Here is a 21,128-nt window from a genome sequence, read left to right as displayed (position 1 = left end):
GAGTTTATTCAGTAAGCTTTCGTCCTGTGCAATTTCAACCAATTACTTTGTGTGATCGATCATCCTGGTACTTCGCCCATCATAATCATCGTCCACCTATTTTATGTCTACTGCATGACGAAGGACTCTCCCAGCGATTTCCAATTACCCCTGTCTTGTGCTAGCTGATTCCAACTTGCACTTGCAAATTTCCTAACTTCATCACCCCACCTAGTTTTCTGCCGTCCTCGACTGCACTTCTCTTGGCAGCCATTCTGTAACTCTAATGGTCCACCGGTTAGCTACCCTATGCATTACATGGCCCAGGCCTGCCCAGGTTCATTTTTGCCTTTTATTAATGTCAACTACAATATCGGCTATTACCATTTGCTCTCCGATCCACACCACTCTCTTCCTGTCTCTTACGTTATGCCTAACAATTTTCGTTCCATCGTTCCTTGCGCGGACCTTAACTTGTTCTCGAGCTTCTTTGTTAACCTCGAAGTTTCTGCCCAATATATGTTAGCACCGGTAGAAGGCAACGATTGTACACTTTTCAACGACATTGGCAAGTTCCCATTCAGGATTTGGTGATGTCTTTCGTATGCACTGCAACCCCCATTTTTATTCTTCTGTAAATTTCTTTTCATGATCAGGGTCCCCTGTGAGTACTCCTGCAGACTCTAGAGACTGACTGTGATCATGAATTCTTGTTCCCTTGGCAGGCTACTTAACATTAGCTTTCTCTTCTGCATATTAATATTCAACCCTACGTTCACACTTTCTCATTTAAGGTCCTCAATCGCTTGTTGCAATTCATCCCCAGTGTTTCCGAAAAGGACAATGTCATCTGGAAACCGAAGGTTGTTGAGATATTCGCTATTGATCCTCTCTCCTAAACCTTCCCAGTCTAAGAGCTTGAATGCTTCGTCTAAGCATGCAATGAATAGCATTGTAGAAATTGCGCCTCCTTGCCTGACCCCTTTCTTGATAGGTAACTTTCTACTTTTCTTGTGGAGAACCAAGGTAGCTGTGGAATCCTTGTAGATATTTGCCAAGATATTCACGTATGCCTTCTGTACTCTTTGATTACACAATGCCTCTGACTGCTGGTATCTCTACTGAATCAAATGCCTTTTCATAATCTATGAAAGCCATATAGAGAGGTTGATTGTACTCCGCAGATTTCTCGATTACCTGATTGATGACATGGATATGATCCATCGTAGAATATCCCTTCCTGAAGCCAGCCTGTTCTCTTGGTTGGCTGAAGTCAAGTGTTGCCCTGATTCTATTGGAAATTATCTTAGTGAATATTTTATACAATACTGAAAGCAAGCTAATGGGTCTGTAATTCTTCAATTCTTTAACGTTTCCCTTTTTATGGACTAGTATAACGTTGACATTCTTGCATCTCTTTTTACACTTGAAGTCGTGAGCTACTGCGTATAAAGGGCCACATCCTTTTCAAGCACATCTCCTCCACCTTTGATTAAATCGACTGTTATTCCATCTCCTGCCGCTTTTCCCCAAGTCTTGTCTTGCATGGCCCTTCTAACTTCATCACTACTTCCCATGAATCTTGCGCGGCTGCTCTGGGTACTGTACAGCTCAGTATACATTTCCGCTGTTTTTACTATATCATCGAAATTGATGACATTACCCTGCTTATCCTTTACTGCATACATCTTGCTCTGTAGAATGCCAAGTTTTCTTCCGATTTCATGCTGCGGCCATGTTTTACTGCTTCCTCAATCTTTCGGACATAATTTCGAATATTGCTTACATTGTTCTTGTTTATCAGCTTTGGCAGTTCAGCGAATTCTATCTGATCTCTCGAGTTTGACACTTTCATGTTTTGCCATTTCTTTATTAGGTTCTTTGTTACTTGGGAGAGCTTGCCTACTGCATGGTTGCGTTGGTGCCTTACCTCCCATTTCAATTGCTGCTTCTGCAATCAGCCTAGTTTCGGTTACATTAATTACATTTCTGTTATCTGCACCTTCCTGTTCTAAAGCTGCATATTTGTTCGCGAGCACAAGCCTGAATTCGTCTGCTTTTACCCTTACTGCATCTAAGTTGGCCTGTTTCTTCTTGACTAATTTTGCTCTTTCTCTCTTCAAATTGTGAGAAATGCTAGACCTCACTAACCTATGGACACTGCCCTTTACCCTACCTAACACTACTACATCCTGCACTATGCTGGGATCAGCAGAGAGTATCAAATCCATTTCATTTCTTGTTTCTACATTAGGGCTTTTCCAGGTCCGCTTCCTGCTACTGCGCTTCCTGAAGAAGGTGAGGGTGGCTCACGAGATTTCAGAAAAAAAAAATACCTTGATCCAAGTCCAGACTTCGTCCATTTCATCGTTCCATCCTAAAAGCCTACAAATCGAAGGTCTATATGAGCGACGCACTGTTGTTGCAGAGAATCAAGGCACCAAACATTTACGTATCACTTTACATGAAGGCATTGGAGTGACAGGCACAGTTCGATTCGTCTCCAAACAATTTATTTAAACAACAGCCACTATAAACAACTCCCAGTGCAACGGTCAAATGAATCGCCATGATGCAAGAACCGAGTTCTGGCATCTCTGCCGCACACACACACACATACACTGGTGCACTATTATCATCTGTGGAACGACAAGACATGCACACACATACAGCACGATTGAACGAGTGAATTTAAGGGCTGGAGTGTCCAGCTCAATGTATACATCAGTTGACAAGAAACCCGCTTGCTTCTTGCCGAACGTGAGTGTGTTCCAAAACTACACAAGCATGGGCATTCATTTCCGATGCTACTGCCAGCCCTTGTCAGGTCACTTACATCTCACTTGACACTTTAAAACTACTGAGTCTGACTATATCCACTTACTACATTCAAACGTGTCTAGGGAACCATAAAGAAATTTAAACAGACTTCATACTACGAAGCGTAAGCGGAGATACGAATGGACGTAGAACGTATACGACATCACTTCGTATTCGCTTGAGCCAGCAACGTCGCCCATGACCTATCCCTCGTGCAGGTTCGTTACAAAGTTGGTTAAATCATGTGGCAGTCACCGTGCCAGTCAATCGCTGACCGAACATATCTTGCTGTGGCAATGTCATAGCCTAGAATTCTGTCTTCGCACGGCACTGTATAATCGTCCCGCCTTCGAGAACAAACGAATGACCGAAAATCAAAAAACCATGTGAAACTCTTCGACCTATTCGTATGAACCTATCTGAAAACTCTTCTTGGAAAATAAGGTCAGGCGACACTTCGAATCGTACGATTTGCGGAAGGTTATTGTTATCGCGTAGGCTGTCGAAAATGGTATTTCGCATATTTTTCACACTTTCTGAACCTGCAATTGAGAAACGTGACGGAAATATATATAGGCGGTGAAAGGCAGATCCGGTCTTCATAAGAACGAACTGTTTATCCAACTGGTGTGTCATTCTGGAAACTCAAGTATTATACCACATTGCCTAGTTATGCAATGACAGCTTTTTGAACTAATCAGAGAGGCCGTAGCAGCTCTCTGGGCCGATCAGCTCTGACAAAATGGCGAATTTGACAATAACCAGAATACCACCCAAGAGAGGCCCATGGGAGACGTATCTTGTTGGACTGGCTTTGGTCAAACCGGTCCGGCCAATGTGCTCTTGATGCGTGCTGGGGCACTTCTGAATGTGGAGGGGCAGCTGCTGCATGTGCACAGGTGGCTCCTATAGCTGGTGTGGATAGTGTCTTATGTCCCTGCATTTTATCTTGTCTAACCTTCTGCTTGGCTCTGCCGTGACCGATTACATTTAGCCGTGATGACACCTTCCAACACATTTTATGTTAAGAAGAGGAGTTACACTGAGCGATCGCTCACACATTTGAGACGCACTTGTTTACGATCCTCTGTCGAGTTTCAAAATGCCACGCCTGTGTAGTGGGCGGTGAGAGGGGCAGGAACATAACAATGGAATGATGAGAAGACTTAAAATTGGTAGCATCGACGTATTGCGACAAAGCAGCGAGCTCAATAACCACAAGTGCTTTTAACAAAATCATTAAGCAACAAAACACTGAGTGTACTAGTTCTCAAAACAATCGATCGTAGTTTATTGCTTTGTGTCCCTTTTTTTGTTCTCGTTGCGTGTCCACAAACTAGCAGCTCTTCATACACATGAAACCTGCAGCGGTGGCTTAGTGGCTATGGTGTTGCACGGCTAAGCACGAGGTCGCGGGATCAAATACCGGCTGCGGCGGCTGCATTCCGATGGGGGCAAAATGCAAGAACGCCGAGTTTCGTGCATTAGGGGTACGTCAAAGATCCCCTTGGTGGTCAAAATTCATCTCGAGTTTCCCACTGCATGCCTCATAATTAAATCGTGGTTTTGGCACATAAAACCTCAGAATTCAATTCACACATCAAGTGGCAACATAAGCACTTAATTACAATTGCGTTCTATTGCCCTGGATGTGCCGTTATCATGTCATGGTTTGTTATTCACTGCTAGTCAGTGTGCCTGAGATAAGAAATATTAAATGAGATAAGATATTAAGTGAGTTAAATAAGCACAGTAAAATGAGCCGTTGACCACTTAGTAACAAGCGCGAGTAAGTAGGTTAACAAGAATTTGAAAAATGTGACTGGAGTAGCACATTACTGATGGCACCTGAAGTGCAGACATCTGTCCTCGCGTCACCTATTGTGGATACGACCAACAAACAGGACAAGGGATTCAAGGCAACGATGCCGACTCATACGAATTAAGTGTGGTGTGTGTGAAGTCCGAAGAGTATCTCATGCAACTAGTTTTGCTACAGTAGACTCACATCTACACGGCACGTACATTACTGCAGGATAACTGGCAGTGAGAGGGAGAAAAAAAAGCAATGCTAACAAGTCTGGCGATATCTTTAAAAAAGGAATCGAGGAGAGGTAGTATGTACACGTCATCTATTATTTTACTCCATGGAAGTCCTCTCGCTTTAGCGAATGTGTCACGTAATGGGCGATTCGCACTGTGAAGAAATGTGAGTATACCGGCTCGAAACAAAAAAATTCATCAGAACCGGTTGCGTTGCATTGTAAGCTTTATTATTTTTTTGCTGATGAATTCCTGTAGAATTCGAATATGCAGCTAAATACGTCTGCAGTGCAATTGAGTTCTAATGACATATACCATGCACTGCAACCCTACTTTCTTCAACAAGCTGCTGCAAAGAATTCTTTTGTGGCTATTGTGAACAGTCATTTAAACACGACTGCAAATACTGTTGTGACAACTGACAGAGGCAAAAGGAAAGTACCTAAATGCTAAGGAGACACTATTTCCATTATTCTTCATAGGGCATCAAGCGAAGCCATACTACGATGAGTGGAAGTTTTACTGAGACCCGTCTATTTTCACTACGCACAACACTGACTGACAAGACGTGCGCAAAATGATAGTGCTGCTATAACAAACTGTGAAGAGATTTGTTCGTCGCTAAAACTAGAAAAAAAAAAAAGATACAAAGCACAAAAATGTGTTGAGCATCAGCCCAACTGTGTCTGAAAGCATTGGTGTTAAACTGATTATGTTTACTAATACAGCATTTGTTACAACTTTTGTGACCTTATTTGCTGTAGCCTAGAGATGTTACTGTAATTACACCTAGACGAACTTGTTTCAGAAAATGCTGGTTAGGCTTTCTGTTAAAGGAATGAGTTGAAAGGTTTGATGTCAGTAGCTGGTCATTCAACTGTCAACTTGAGAGTGCACATATTTGTGGAAGAGTGCGGGGTTTCAAATTGAGATCGTAATGCCATAAGGCACAACATGCAAATGTTACCTTTCGATATCATGTTTCATGAGAAGCTGCACCACAAAAGGACGTTAAAATGTGTTAAAGTACTCTTGCATGATGTTAAAAGAATGAACCAATCTAGGGCAATATATAAAAAGGAGGAAAATCAATAAACAGCCAAAATGTGCGCTCTCGCAATCAGAAAACTTCACAAGCATTGTTTTCTTGGGCATTAACAACGAATGGCGATATCCTCATAATGAAAACAAAGAAACAAAAGTGTTGTATTCTCCAAACATATAATAAATGAGAAAGGCATTTTCAACAAGTGAGAATGACTTATGAAAACAGTAAGTCCCATTCAAAGACTACACAGTCTGTCGTTCTACTGGCCATGCCAAAATTTCAACTATTCTTTATCTCTAGGGCATAATGTATCAACCTATGATATGCCATGCAAGTTACTTATGAAAAGCGTAGGATATTTTTTTTCAATGTGTAGCACATTGGATACTGAATACCATGACAGAAGACAATTGGAAACATAGAATACTTAAGTAATATCCTCGGCGTCAGTAAAAAAATCTGAGCTATAAACAGAGCATAACTAAGGAAGACCACTGTTTGAAAACTAACTAAAGGAATGAAAACATCTTTTATATTAGGAGCACATGCTTTACCACATGTTTGTTCACAAGAGCTTTATAGTTTAGCCCAAAATTGCATTACAACCTAATATTAACCACTTTATTACTAATTTTAATTGTGATGTACTGTGACAAGAAACTGCTCACAACATGCGCCGACACAAGGTGAGATATCAACACTGAACAGTATCTTGTTGGTCCAGACGGATGGCATGGTCGCATCCTTCAAAAGACAATCACAAAGCCTAGATTGCTGTCACACGGTTGATGTCTCAGCAGCCCATTGGAATAAAACAACTAGTTGTTCTTGTAATGTTCACATTTATGCTCCTGCACTTACGGAGACCACATTCACAACACAGATATGCTAGAATTGACTGATTGACTGACTGACAGTGTACAGCACAGCACAAATTAAGTGGCAGCCAGAAGCTGCACCATGCCTAAGCACCACACCACTGAATTTCACATCTATACACACACACATGCACAAGCTAATACACATGTCCTAAACAATGTAGTCCTTATAAATTGCAGGTGCACAGACATATCCTACACACGCACGTCCAATGTTTTCAATGAGCAGATAATGTCCTCTATGTTATTCCTCGGCACTGATAACATTTTCAGCAGTGAGCCAAATCACAGCAAACTGCTGGCAGGAGGGCATATCACAAGCCCTTGATTATCACAGGCACAGCACATGCATGAAATGCAGAGCAGAAGACACCTTCAGGCTCACAAAGAACTTGCTGGACTTCATTTCGAAGCACTCGAAGTCTCGCAGTGCCCCTGTTTCATGGAATGCTGCACGGATGTACACATTTGATCCTTTTCTGCTTAAAGTACTTGACTTGGAGACCAGTGCTACAACCACCATTCGGAAGTGAGACTCCAAAACCATCGTGTGCAATCAGGGTCACACACATTGAGCTTTTATGGGCACTCGCAACTGCTTTCCCTGACAAATACTTGGTCATATGAAGTGTGTGCGAGAACACTTGGCATTGAAGCTGACGCTATCTTCAAAGCTCAAACCATCCGCAAGCTAATGCTCCAGCCACCTTCTGGCCAGCAGGCTGGCAGCCTCTTAGCCACTTGAGACTGCTCTTCCCAGCGAATAACAGGCCGAGTAAGGCCCGATACTGAAATGGCTAGCGCCGGGGCCAGCCCTCTTCGCATCTCGACTAATTTGGTGACTCTTGCTGGAGCTAAGTTTTGGTGAGGAGACTGGAAGCCCATTTCCCGACAACGGAGGCGGCGGCGCTGACCTTCGTAGCTGAGAGACGTTCGCCGGAAGCTCCGACCACGCGCCGGTCAACCTTTGGCCACACGCCGACGCGCTCTCTGCCTGGCACTGACCGCCCGTCTGAGCAGCTGACCCCGCGTGCTGACGACTGCCGGTTCATCTGGCGCTCCGTCCCCGGATGACCACGGCAGCGTCCACCAGTGGCTGCTGCGCGCCAGAACCCTCTGCTTGCGCCGGAGTCTCTCGGTGTAGGGGAGCTCGGCGCGCGCCATGTCCAGGCAGAGGCGGTTGTTGACGCCCGAACGTAGAACAATGCTGTAGACGTCGTCGCTGTACTCAGCGCGTCTCGTACGCAACCGTGCGGCCGGAATCGAGCTTCTCGACGCAGTGCTCGTAGAGCAGACTCTTCCACAACTTCAGGCCGTCCACCTCCTGACGCATGCGCTTGCGGCCGTACTCGTCGATGAGGCGCTCCATCTTCTGGCGGAAGTGGCGGTACAGGCGACCGTCGCCCGCGTTGTATCGCTCCATTTCGCGACGAAGAGCGCTGTCACCCTTGTCGACGCCATTGTTGCCGCCGCTGCCGGCGGCCGCTTTTTGCATGCGCTGGTTGTGCTCGAAGTACACCACGTCCTGGACGAGGCGAATGGGAAAGAAAACCACAGTGTACACAACTATCCATTTTCCCACTTAAGATATCACGCAGCGTGACGAGCGAGAGAGACGAAAGACCGCATAATCTCTAAAAGCTTGATAAAATTTCAACTGAGTAGCTGAATGCGGACAAAAAGCAACCACTGCGGTGCCTACGGGAAGACTAAGTTTCGCTTCTATCGAAAGTCCTCGTTTTAAACTTGTCGGGAAAAAATAAATATTCTAAGGGTTCTTCACATTATATTCACCTAAGTTATGATCAAGGTACGCACAAACACAAGCAGGTACAGCGGCATGGTAGCGCCGGTTCGGGTGTGCTTTGTTTTATGCTTCAACAACCTTTCTATTGTACTTGGAAGTACTCAATGATGGGCGAGTTGGTAGTCCATACTGACGATGAATAGCGCGATAAACAAGGGACGAGAAAGAAATAATACACGAGCGCAGCGTGCTCGTGTCGTGTTTCTCTTCTCTTGTTTATCGCGCTATTCTTCGTCAGTTTTTATATGGGAGCTCAACAGAAAAAATAAAAAAATAAAACGTAAGTAAATAAATGCTTGCGTATGCAGTTTGCGCAAGTACGCGTAAACTTCAGCGGCTACAGCTGCATATAAAATAGGTTACATCATAACAGATTTCACGCACGCGCCAACGAAGCCACGCGCACTCGTACCTGGGTGTCCCAGCAGAGCAAGTCTCGGAGCAGGATGAGAGACTCGTCGAAAAGTTCTGCGATGAGGACCAGGTGGAAGCTCTCCTCGATGTGCTGGATGAAGGCATCGACCTCGGAGTCGTTGGTGTGGCCCGAGGTGTCCATGCCGAGGTCGAAGAGCATCTGGTTGCGGCCGAAGCGAGCAGCGTAGCGGTGCGTGTCGAGCCAACGCTGCTTGGTGTCGCTCTTGAGGAAGGCCTCCAGCGAGACGCCCGTGTGATTCTCCAGGTGGTAGTACAAGTACAGAGACTCAAACAGGCGCGCCGGGTCGCGCAGGATGGTGATGAACACCGTGTCCGGGGGCATCAGGCGCCGCAGGTCGTCGCTGCCGAAGCGCACGTGGTGGCAAAAGATGTTGAAGCCCCACGGAGGGATCATGTCTGCTGGGATCATAGACCTGCGACCGAATTGAGCAGCACGTGCTATGACGAGGTCCAGACATCTACCATCTAAAAGAACCACGTGTGTGAACTGCCACTGACACGAGGAAGGGGACAACCGAAGGTAGTGACCACGGAGCAAGATAAGCGCCGACTGGCTCGTTGAGGCGGTTCTGTGGATTCTGGTTTTGTAATGGGTGGCGCCGAAATTCAGCAATCTCTCCGGTAACAGCCACGCAGCGTGTCGCCTGTGCCCACGATCGGAATGCCAGTAACACCACCGGCACGCAAGCGCGGCAATGGGCCTATCGCGCTTTTCCTTGTGGCTTCGGATAACAGAGGAACACGCATCGATAGCTCCGCGCGAAGGCGTTCGCGTGATCGGGCAGAAGAGCACGGTTCCTTATCGCGCGCAGATCATTTTTACTTCCTGCCCTGTTCTCACAGCGGCGTGACACGAAGCGCCAACTAGAGTGACTGTATAGGCTGACAGCTAGTGAAAGAAGTGCAGTGTACGAAGGCGCCAGCAAAGGAGGAGGCACGCGGAGGAAGGAGGGCACCGTGGAAAGTTAGGCGCCGCGCTGAGGCATTAGTTAGTTGGACGCGCCAGAAGCACCGCAATTAAGTTAATCTTGTTAATCTTTCTTGGTCGTGACGGACATGTTTCGTCGCTTTTCTCCTACAACGCTGACTTTCTCCCATTTTTTCCATGACCACGTGCTAATCTGCCATTTTAAAACTGTCACCAATGTAAATTGTAGTCGCTAGTTAGCCGGCCGCTTGTCCTTACACGCAACATGGTGTAGATGACTCAAAGAGCTTTGAGCACTTGCATCGCCATCGTGGTGAGTAAGCAACCTGATGTGGCGCAATTAAGCGTAAGTTTGAGCAGTGATAGTGAAGAGCAATTTTTTCGGCACGACGGAAAATAACTTCTTTAACATTCATCACGCATACTTTATAAGGACAAATAAAACTGATGAGATGGTAGTCACGATTAGCTACTACCGGCACTTTCTCCGCTGGTGACGCCGTTTCAAAAAGTTACTTTTTTACGAATCCGTGTTGCACCAAACTTACACGAAACACAGCCTGTGATTACTACGCTCAGGTGTCCACGACACGCACATAGTTTAGGATAGTTTACTTTCACCAACATTTCCCCACCCCCCTCCTATACCCGGTGGCTTAAGGCAGCCGTCACCTTGACATACCTACGAACATACCTACATACCTTCATGTAGGCCCGCGTGGCGGACCAAGCCAGCGAGCTTTTGTACTGACGCAATCTCTTGAAGAATCGACCATTTCCCCTTCAATAACGTTATCATTCATCAGTGAAAATCAGGGTCCCTGTGGCATGTTCTTGCAAGAAAAAATAAGAAATGTAAAAATAAGCCAAAGCGGCAATTGAATTGGCCTGCCACAGCAATGAGAAAAACCACGGGTAACGTTTCGGACAGCACTGTGCAAAGGCAAAGTCCATCTCCAGTGCTTCGCGTGCGTGTCGAAGCCATTTCCAGCACTCACAGGGAGAAGGGCTTGGGGTGTCCGAAGTAGTTGCCTTCTCTGGGCAGGGCGAACGAGAGGTTGCGCCGGTCGCCGAAGCGCATGAGCACGTTCTGCACCGTGGAACCGGCGCACTTGTGGGTCTTCAGCAGAAACACGTTCAGCGCGGGACGGCAGCAACCACGGCACTCGTTCGAGAAGCGCGTCCGGTTGGTCAAGAACCTGCGAACCGGCCGAAACGGGTTCTGAAAAGCGCCATAGCGAAGCATTCGCGAATGCAAAAGAAAAGTATTGCCCACGCCTTCATTTCTCACGGCCCTGTTATTGCTATACAGTGTCTTCAAAGTTAAACTAACATCAACATTTTAATAAAAATCCTGTTATAGCTACGTCAAATCTTCTTGTACAGGCGGTTCATGCGTTTTGGCGGAAACAATTTTCGTGAACTACAGTCATCCACAGCACAAACAATTAAAAAAAATTAACTTCCTTGCTCTCATGATTATGGTATGTGCTTATATTATAAGACAATAGTATCTGAGGTCAAGTTCACTTCTTTTTATTCGCCTGGAGTGCTCCTGCGCCGCGATATTCATCATCAATTTTGACACTCATACAGCTCAATTCGATCAATGAGATGTGCTTTCGCAAACAGGAAGCAAGGGCAGAGATTTCGTTTCAGTGGAAGTTCAATGTCAACGCGATTTGCGTTGGGTCAGCATAAGGAGGATGCAACTTCACACACTGACACACACAGGCTCTCCTGCCCGGTCCTCGCCTTCACTGCATTGCTTGTGGTATGTGAGGCAGGAATACACTGCGCTGTTTTTCCCGTGCCCTGCATGGGTAGGCTACGGTACGCTGCTGTTAATACACATTAGTCACAATGATAAATATTTAGGTTGCATTTCGACATGGAATAAAATGCATGCAGCCTTCTGCAGCCCTTTTCTGCACAACTCACTGATGCATCCGCCTGATCACGCCACCATACCGGCGCATGAAACTTCCTATTTGCGGCGGCAGTGTGACGCCATCTTAGTGCGGACCTCTGACTGAAGGCAGGCAATAGCGCCTTGAAATCGCTTACGCACGGTTCAGAATACCTATACGTAAGAGCGACTGGAGTTAAAGGATTGTGCGGCTTCTTCAAAACGCTAACAGCTTGATGCATTCTTTCGTAGTGTATCTGAAAGAACTGTCATGTTTGATGATTTTTTATACACGGACTTTACATGCAGGCACAAACGAAAAGACTATACCACCTCGCACAATCGACGCTGTGCTGAAGAGAGCGTAAATTTAACACATATCCACAATGACAATGTGTGGGCAAGCTAGAGCACTGCACGGGCCGATTTTTGCGGCCCGGGCCCGGCCCGGGCCCGTTTTTACATTGGGTGGCCCGCCCGAGCCCGATCAAAACTTTTATGGCGACACCCGGGCCCGGCCCGGGCCCGGAAATAATCTACGTTACCCGCCCGGCCCGGCCCGCCACCCCTTTACCTTAAGCCCGAGCCCGGCCCGAGCCCGACTCGAAACCGGCCCGAACCCGGCCCGAGACCGAAAAGTACATGTTTTTCAGAGTTGAGAAGCCCGAGACTAACTCGCAGAAAACCCGAGCCCGGCCCGGGCCCGCGTCAAAAAACCCGAGCCCGGCCCGGGCCCGGGTCAAAAAGCACACGCCGTGCCCGAGCCCGGCCCGAGCCCGTGAAAAAACTCCTCTACCCGGCCCGGCCCGGCCCACGGGCCGGGCCCGGGCTTTCGGGTAAGCCCGAGCCCGTGCAGTGCTCTAGGGCAAGCATTTAATTTTTCTTCTGTAGATGGCTCACACGTAACATATTTCCCAAGCTTTCGCACCAATGCAAAAAAAAAAAAAAAAAAAAAAAAAAAAAAAAAAAAAAAAAAAAAAACACCGAATATTGTGCGAGAACGTCATATCATTCGATTCATTCCCAAGGGCAGTCTTGCACATGCAGTCTTTGCCATGCATTGTCCCAAACAGCATGCAACACATGAGACCAGAACAGGTGGCTCACCCCCAGTCAAGTGAGACTACTCCCAGGTGGGGGATTTGTTTTGGGTAAAAAAAAATCCATTTATTAATGGAACCAAATTTCTCAGCATCAGTATTTCCTGAATGCATTCAGTTCGACATTGTTCTCGCGACGTAGTCCGCTTTCGAGGCAGTTGATTCACGGACGTTTCTCGATTTCTGTCTATAAACGAATAAGCGAGGCATTCGCACTATTATTGCCTAGCAGCCGTAAACTACAGGGCTTCTCAGTTTCCCCGCGAAAACACTGTTTCCAGATTGTTTAGTTGAAAGGGCTGTGAGACCATAATTGGCGCTCGTAGGATCTCATGCAAGAACGATCGCGGTACTGACGTTATTGCTTCCGTACATACAGCAAGTGTTTACGCGCGCTTCTCACCCATTTTTCTAGAGATTAACCATGCAAAAGCTTCTGGCAAGTATACCTACCACAATATATGACTTTGTCAAGGAAGCGCGTTTTAAAGTCCTACAGCGTCGTCGTCGCTTGCCTTTCACCTTTTCGTTGTTATCTGTCCTACAAAATATTTGCTCACTTCAAAAGGGAGTTACTGTGGAAGCCTTAGTCCGTATCATCTCTCTTGAAGTACACACAGAATACAGAAATGCTCTTTATTATTTGGCAACCGCTGAACAGATTTTGGCGAAACTTGTTGCGAATCAAATAAACATTAAAAATTCTGGAGGCCGTTTCCAGCAGATTACTTCTTATTCAGGCCATAAAAGCTTTAATAAGAATTGATAAAGATGAAAAATTTCTAACACAAAATTTCAGAAGAATTGCAACTAATTTAGCAAGAAAAAGAAGAAAATAATCTAGCTCGCAATATTGCAATTATCTGACAGAGCACCTACACCGCAAAAAAAAAAAAGGAAAAAAAAAAGAGAAAATGGAAAAAAATTGTGCATATTGTTACGAGGAAAGAGGTTTAAATTATATTTATATGCATTGTGATGTAGATATTTTGTGAATGTTATTTGTAGAATACTCATTCAAACTGCTTCTCGCAAATTGAGAATTAAAGTGGTACATTTGTCCGCTTTAGACGATATACCATTTTCTGTTTAAAGAGTTGCGATATGTGTTACTATTGCTTGGCTAGAGCTGGAAACAACTTTTTCTACATTAAATTGCTTTCGGTATTGATAAATTTATGCAAATGTGAGTTTAAATTAAAAAGAAGAACGAATCATTTCCTGCCAGCAATCCCAAGTTCTCAAATAATTTCAGCGGTCGTCCAGGAAAGCATTAGTTCACTTCACGTCTACGTATTTGAGTAGGCAGGGCAAGAGTTGATTTCTTTCAGTTATAAGAGCGCGCCCTATAGCCTTACAGCCCGAATTATTGCCGTCCTTTCACCGGTCCTGCACCGTCAACCGACCACGTCTTCACGCACTCCAGTTCGCGATACGCGGTCGAATCCAATTAAAGAAAGAGGGGGGGGGGGGGGGGGAGGCGTGCCACACAAGAGTGAATGCATGCTGCTGTTGACCAGGGGACACACGCGGGGCGGCTCTCTGCATGGCACCGACCTCTTGTACCAGACCGCCCTGGTGGCGAGGCTGTACTGTTGGACGCCGTACATGTGCAGGGAGACGAGCATCAGCAGCAGGACCACGAAGACGGCCCACTTCCGCAGGTCCCATTTCCGCAGGCTGTTCTGTAGAACGGAGAGAGAATACAGGCACACCGCGGTTAGTTTTTCAATAACCTCGACTGACGACAGCCTGTTCGCATCGACCTCATCATAATCATCATCGTAAGTGTCCATCGTTATCATCTGAACAAGCAAAGTAATTGTGCAGACACTGTCAAAGTAAGCAATCTTATACAGTGCTCGCCTATTTTCTCGTGCTGTGGACGCTTCGTCATCTTGTGCGGCTACTGCACGGCTGTCCTGCGCAGTCCAGTACAGGCATGACCGCCGCCGACCTGGACCGATCCCGAAGGCGGTGTGTCATGTCCCATACCGTCTCAAAGCTCTAGATGCCACGACGTAAGGGTATAAGATCGAAGAAACTGGTGGGCTCTCTCTTTTGTAAGTAACTTGTTGATGTGCGTGAGGCGCAAGCGCCAAGCGTTTCAAAGAGCTAGCTTTAGCGAGGAAAAGAGTGGTAAGGCTGTTAATCTCTCGTGCCATGCATGCAGCTTAATGGATTGAGCGTCGGGTTGCTGCGCTGGGGGACCATGGTTCAAATCGCACCATCCAACACGTATTTCTTTTGCATTGAGCAAAATCTTTTATTGAGCGAAAAACCCTCGCTGAGCCTATCCAGTGACAAACCCAGCCACGCCAAACCCGAGAAAGGTAGGCAAAAAAAAAAAAATTGTTAAATAAATATTGAAGACATGCTGGCAACTGCCAGCAAGAGTTGTGGATCACCAAACTATAGCATAATGCTGCACGTTCGAAATCAACCATAATGCGATAGTAGTATAAGCAATAGTTCAATTTGTACTAATTTTCACGGAAGGCCCTTGCTGACTCAGAAATAGATTGACTCAGTGGGATTCGTCGAGTCAAACAATAAATACCGATACCTTAGTTTTTCTTATCGTTGACCAATCAGAATTGAAACGCTGAAATACGTGACAAGCAGACATGCTGACACGAGTCTTGCAATTCATACATCTTCCTTGCTTCCTCGGTCGAAACAGTGTCTTCTTTCAATCGCGACATACCCACGCATATGTCGCCAAGTTCGGTCACATACCACTCTGCTTTCGCTTGGGCGCAGCCGATGGATGCAGGGGCCCGGCAGAAAAACCGGTAATTTCAATTATGCACAATGTTTGTTTTTACAACAAGCACAGATTTGTACAGTCTTGAAGGCAAAGTCAATTATGAAGGCCACCGAGGCAAAAGAAGCAAAATATTCATCATTGTAAATCACTTGAATGTAATTACCATTTAGGGCTGGCAACGTCGATAAGTACGCTCGGTTACGAAACGTCGGCCAAACTATGGAAAAGTTTGTTCGCAATCACGTTGCACAATACCAAGCAATTTTGATGTGATCAGCTTCTCATAGCGCTCTTTGTACCGACGATGATGTGGAACTTGCACCGTCAAATTGACCGCGCAGAATAGAAGAAATAAACGGTTACAAAAACTGGAGTTTGGTTTACTCGTTCTTAGAAAAAGAAGTTTCGCTGGAGTTTTTCTACTCGATTAAAACTACAGTGTCCAAGTTGAAATCTCTCCAGACTACGCAGTACAAACGAAATATAAACCGGCGATCGCTTCGTTCATCAACGCGAAAATGTCATGCGTTAACGTTCACATTAACGACAATCGGCTTTGACGAGGTATGCTCTGAAAGGAGGCCGGCTTCTTCCATTAGACTTTCCGCACCAAGGTAGGCGCGGGACAAAGAAACGGGAGAACAGGAGGTATACGAGATGCAGCGTACATCTCGAGATGGCAGCGGACGGGGCCAAGAGCCCAACGACCCGTTGTGCGTGTGTGACCTAGGCCTCCAGCAGCCCTAATCAAATCAGCCAGAAAGCAGGAGGGCCCAACGCCACGTTCCGTCTCGCCGAGCCCATGCAGCGCAGTCAATGCTAGGGGACGCCTAATTGCGCACGAAAATTCGATTCCTGGTTCAGATTCCTGTTAGACTGCGGTCATGGTGACGCAGAGCAGTAAGGTGGCATTTGCGTCTTCTAACACAACATTAAATGATAAACAATCCATTAGAGTACTATGCAATCACGACGCTTTCGTGACTTCGGTCCGCGGCTACAGCAATCTTGGGGGGGGGGGGGGGGGGTGAATGGTAAACCCTCGCGCGTTTAAACTTTGGCGCAGCGCACCAAACAACAAAACCAAACGGCAGCCTACCGTTTGATCAAAATTATTTCAGGCCCTTCTCTGCTGCGTCTCTTGGGAAAGTTTCTGGACGTCAAAATTCGATTACATTATTATCACCGATGAACATACAAAATCACACCTAGTGTTTTCGGGCATTTTCAATTATTCACACTCTCATCGAGCAAGCAAAGCGTGAGCACGCGGCCCACGACTGCACGGGCTGCCCGTGCGACGCGCAGCAGTCACAGATGCGTCCTTCCATCGCCCTCAGACAAGGCGATCGTGTATGACGTGACCTGTAGCTTCGGCCCCACTGCACCTAAATGGTGGCACGGTGGCTCGTTTGCCGAAACGCAGCCCCCTCTATCCGCCTCCACCGTGTGGGATCAAGTGCATGCCGAGGGAGGCCCTAGCAAAATGCGATTTCTCTTCGCTCGCTGTGCTCTCAGGCAACGGCCGCAAGGAGCGTGTTCGCCGGAGATGGCCTAAGGCACGCTAGCCTTGAGATCGCGCGCGTCCTTAAGGAACTGTGTCTCCGTATGCAGCAGAGGACGCAGCGCCCCAAAGTTGTTACGAGCACGATATAGCATGGAGACATCTCTCGCGTAGATGGCGTGAGTTCCAAATGCTGGTAGACACAAGCAGCTGTAGCATCGGCAGCGATGTTTCCCTTGCGTGTCTTTATTCGCATGTGGGCACGCATGTGGGATATCTTGGCCAGGTTTAGCGGTATCTCCGCATGCGTTTTAGCATAATCTTTTCATTAGTGTTACAAACGCAGCGTCGTATGCATAAAATAGTACTAAGCTACGAAAGTTGCGCTCGAATGATATTCAAATTCATTCGAGCTCCGAGGCTACGCACGGTGTTGGAGGTGAGGTGATATGACGCACTGTTTGGCTCGAGTAAGGTGACGCTTTGAAGAAAATGAACCATGACCGCTGCAGCGTCCAATAATTGGCAGGAAATGCGTTGTCATGTGAGTATTTTAAGACATAGGTGCGTGAATAGTTTGGTTACAAGCCACAGCCACAGCTGCACACAACTACGTTTTTACGTACTACACCAGTCACTGACAGTTTAAAAGAAAGAGCTTGGACGGTAAGGCTGAAACCTTTGTTTCGTTTTTATTGCATTATCTTTTCACTACAGCACTTTGCATGAATACGCACTCGTTGCAAGGTTATTGTCATCAAAGGATATATATGCGAGAACCCGATGTTTTGTGTAATGTCGGCAGCACAGTTCTACTTGGCACCGCAAGCGTGCTTCACCGCAATAGTACCGTATATGAGGGGAAGCCATCACAACCTTGAAAATAAATTTACTAGAGATGGGCGAATATTCGAAGTTTCGAATATGAACGGAATATTGCACATTAACCATTCGTATTCAAAAATTAGGTATTTCCGAATATTCGAAACTAAAGAAATATCTCCCGACAACCAACTATTAAAGTCTTGTTACTGTTGTCCGTCTGTTCAATGAAGTGTCACCAATTATGAGAAGTGAAACGACAAAGGTTTTCAAGGCAATGCACAAACAAAACAAATAATGCAAGTTTTGTTTTAGGTTTCACGGTAAAAGCCTACATGACAGCCTTTGCTTTTTGCTTTTAGTCTGTACTGTCATTCAGTGTTCTTGGCAGTCTAGTCATGTAGCATTTTTATCTTTTACGTTACGACCAGTGATGTTTTCCTTGCAATGGGCCCTTTTATATGTGTTTACCGCACACAAGTCCTTCACAGGTTTTTTTTTCTTATTTTGTAGCGAGAGCTACATTGACCGTATTCTCGCCGTTTCGCTGTGGCCAGTGGCCGACCGCGAGCTGAGCCGCTGCCTAGCAACCGCCGCAGCTGGCAGCGCCGCTCGCCGCGCCATCTGGCATGACGTCAGAGGAGGAGCCGGTGCCGCGTTGCAACAGAGGAGGAGCCGGCGTTGCATCGTATATATAGAAGGGGCGGTTCAGTGGGATTCGTCGGCAGATATGGAAAGTGAGTCGGAGAGACTGAAAGAAGCCAGGCTTCGTCGTCGGAACGAAACCAAGAGGAGGCAGCGAGCCGAGGAAGATGGAGGAAGAACGAGCCGCACGCCTCGAGAAGCGTCGTAAGTACGAAGCGGCCAGCCGAGTTGATTCAGATGAGGATAGCACCCGAAACGTGTTGAAGTCACTGGACGACAACCCCTCATCCTCCCCCGCCTCACCGACCATCGGGCCGTCTTTGTGGCAATTGAGAAACAAGACGACTTCCAAAATAATTGCGTTACACTTTAAAAATGTCTAGTCTTTAATGTAACCATAACTTAACGAGAGGTAACAACCAAACATAAACACTCAGACGTACGAAGCTAAACGATAAAGATGTAACCGTAGAGAGAACCAAGCTAAACAATAAGATTAACCGTACCTCTCGCTACGCACACCCAGTCATATCTGAGTTAAGTCACAGCCAATTTTTCGACAACTATTTATGTAACGTTTGGAAAGTTCCATTCAAACAACAGCCATTCATCCTTCGAAAGCTCGTTTGCAACCAGGCTCTAAAATTGTTGAGAGACTATATTCATGCGCGTTTTTTCTTGTTTTTTTTTCCATGACAGTTATTGATCTGTCATTTAAAACTCAGTATTTGTCCTTGATAGCTAGCTGTGTTTTTTGCACTTGTCCCAACAGGTGTGGCACCTATAATTATACCAAAATAAGTATGATGATTAATGCGGTTTTATGTCGCAAGGGCCAGAGATCGCCAAATAGCGCCAAGAAATGGCATGATGTAGTCGATGCTACGGTCAATGTCAAAGGTTTATATGTGACACGGCTGTATAGCGGCCTAAAACGTTCGCTGTAGAGTGGGTAAAATGTGTATGTAATATAAATATGACAATGATACATAGGGTGTACAATAATATATTTGGCGAAAATGAAAGATATGCTACGAGGGGGTTGATATACTGAAATGTGTCCCTGTCAGTAGCACTACTGCTGCCTTATAGGGCCCTTTCACAATAAGGGTGTGGAGGCGTGAGCTATACAAAATCTACTACCGCAACAACAGCCTGTCAAGAGAGGCCATGCTACGAATTTTTGGGGCTGATAACATGTTGTAAGCGGATTTCCTTGAAGAAATCTAAAACTGATTTTGTGTTAAATAACAGTTCCTTACCGAGAAACATGCTGGATGAAGAGGGATATGTTGTCTGTAAGCTAGAAGAAAGTGTTTTTTTTTTCTTTCAACGTCTACTTCTCGGTATGCCAGTAAGAGGTGGAGGTCGGTCAACCTCTCACTACATTTACCACAGATTGGATGTTCATCACCCGTCAGCAAGTAGCTGTGGGTGCTGTACGTGTGTCCTATTCTCAACCGGCTTAACAGGACATTGGCCTCCTGTTATTCCGTTGTTGATGGCCAAATCCCTAACCATAGTTTAATAAAGTGAAGCTTATTGCACATTTCAGCATCCCAAAGGTGTTGTCAATAGCTTCTTAGTTTTCTCCGCAGGAAAGTTTTCGAATCTATGACGGCGTCAGCCATGGCAGCGTTGCAAGCTTTCATTGCTATGGACGTATAGCGAGTTCATTGGCAAGCATATTACCCTCTTTGTGTACAGGCACTCAGCATAATACGATACGTTGTACAGCTGCATAAATAGTGCCCAAAAGGGAATATAGTTCAATAATTACCCGATTCCTGCTGCAAATATATGCGTCAGCGTTTGAATATTCGATATTTGTTTCGATATTCGATACTTACTATTCATATTCGATTCGAAAAAGTTGATACTCGCCGACCTCTAAAATTGACCTTAAAAAAAAAAAAAGCGGTGGGCTGGGAAACGTGGAACTAGTTTAAGTTTGTGCTTAGGAATATTCTCAGCAACTATCTCAGAAATATCGTGCCGCTTATATACCAGCAAGCGAGTGAGAGAGGACCGTTAGTATTCATTACAGCTCTACGAGGAGAAAAAGAAATAGTCGAACGCGAGCAGACGCTCATTCTTTTTTGACAGCCAAAGAGCGAAGTAGCGACGCGGAAGAAATGAAAGCTAGTTATTCTTGTAGTACAATAAATAAACTGGTACGCCAAACAAAAACGCGTTCCTATCAGACATGCGTTCGTTTTTCCGTGTGCATCCTGGCGCGATTCAGACACTGTTTAGAGAAACAAACTTGCTTAGCCTTGATTTCTCCCGCTTCGATCACGTGACTGCTTGTTTCTAGCTTTTTGTCAAGATTAGAAAGATATGAGCAAGCCACAGACATTTTGACAGTTAGCAAACTTGACTGAGGCATCTATTCTTAATTTTCGGCAACCATGGTCAGGACGATAACCGCAACTGTTGT

The 21,128-nt window shown here is 45.9% G+C and overlaps 1 protein-coding gene across 3 annotated transcripts in view; it reads right to left on the bottom strand.

Annotated features, from left to right (window-relative positions):
* Positions 1-2,475: 2,475 nt before the first annotated feature.
* LOC119456450 (galactosylceramide sulfotransferase) overlaps positions 2,476-21,128 on the bottom strand; it is a 364,759-nt gene continuing 346,106 nt past the window's right edge. For 2 of the 3 annotated variants that reach the window (XM_049669875.1, XM_037718236.2), the window contains exons 3-6: positions 14,505-14,632; positions 10,937-11,137; positions 8,988-9,423; positions 2,476-8,293 (exon numbers count right to left, since the gene is read on the bottom strand). In XM_049669875.1, the coding sequence (XP_049525832.1) occupies positions 7,997-8,293; positions 8,988-9,423; positions 10,937-11,137; positions 14,505-14,632 (1,062 nt within the window). In that variant the 3' untranslated portion in view covers positions 2,476-7,996. The remainder of the gene's footprint in view (positions 8,294-8,987; positions 9,424-10,936; positions 11,138-14,504; positions 14,633-21,128) is intronic. The other variant, XM_037718238.2, reaches the window with a different exon arrangement.

This window comes from Dermacentor silvarum, chromosome 6 (assembly GCF_013339745.2).
Source record: "Dermacentor silvarum isolate Dsil-2018 chromosome 6, BIME_Dsil_1.4, whole genome shotgun sequence".
In the NCBI taxonomy this organism is placed as follows: domain Eukaryota; kingdom Metazoa; phylum Arthropoda; class Arachnida; order Ixodida; family Ixodidae; genus Dermacentor; species Dermacentor silvarum.
The sequence above is the reverse complement of the archived record's forward strand: the minus strand, read 5'-3'. Positions and strand labels throughout refer to the sequence as shown.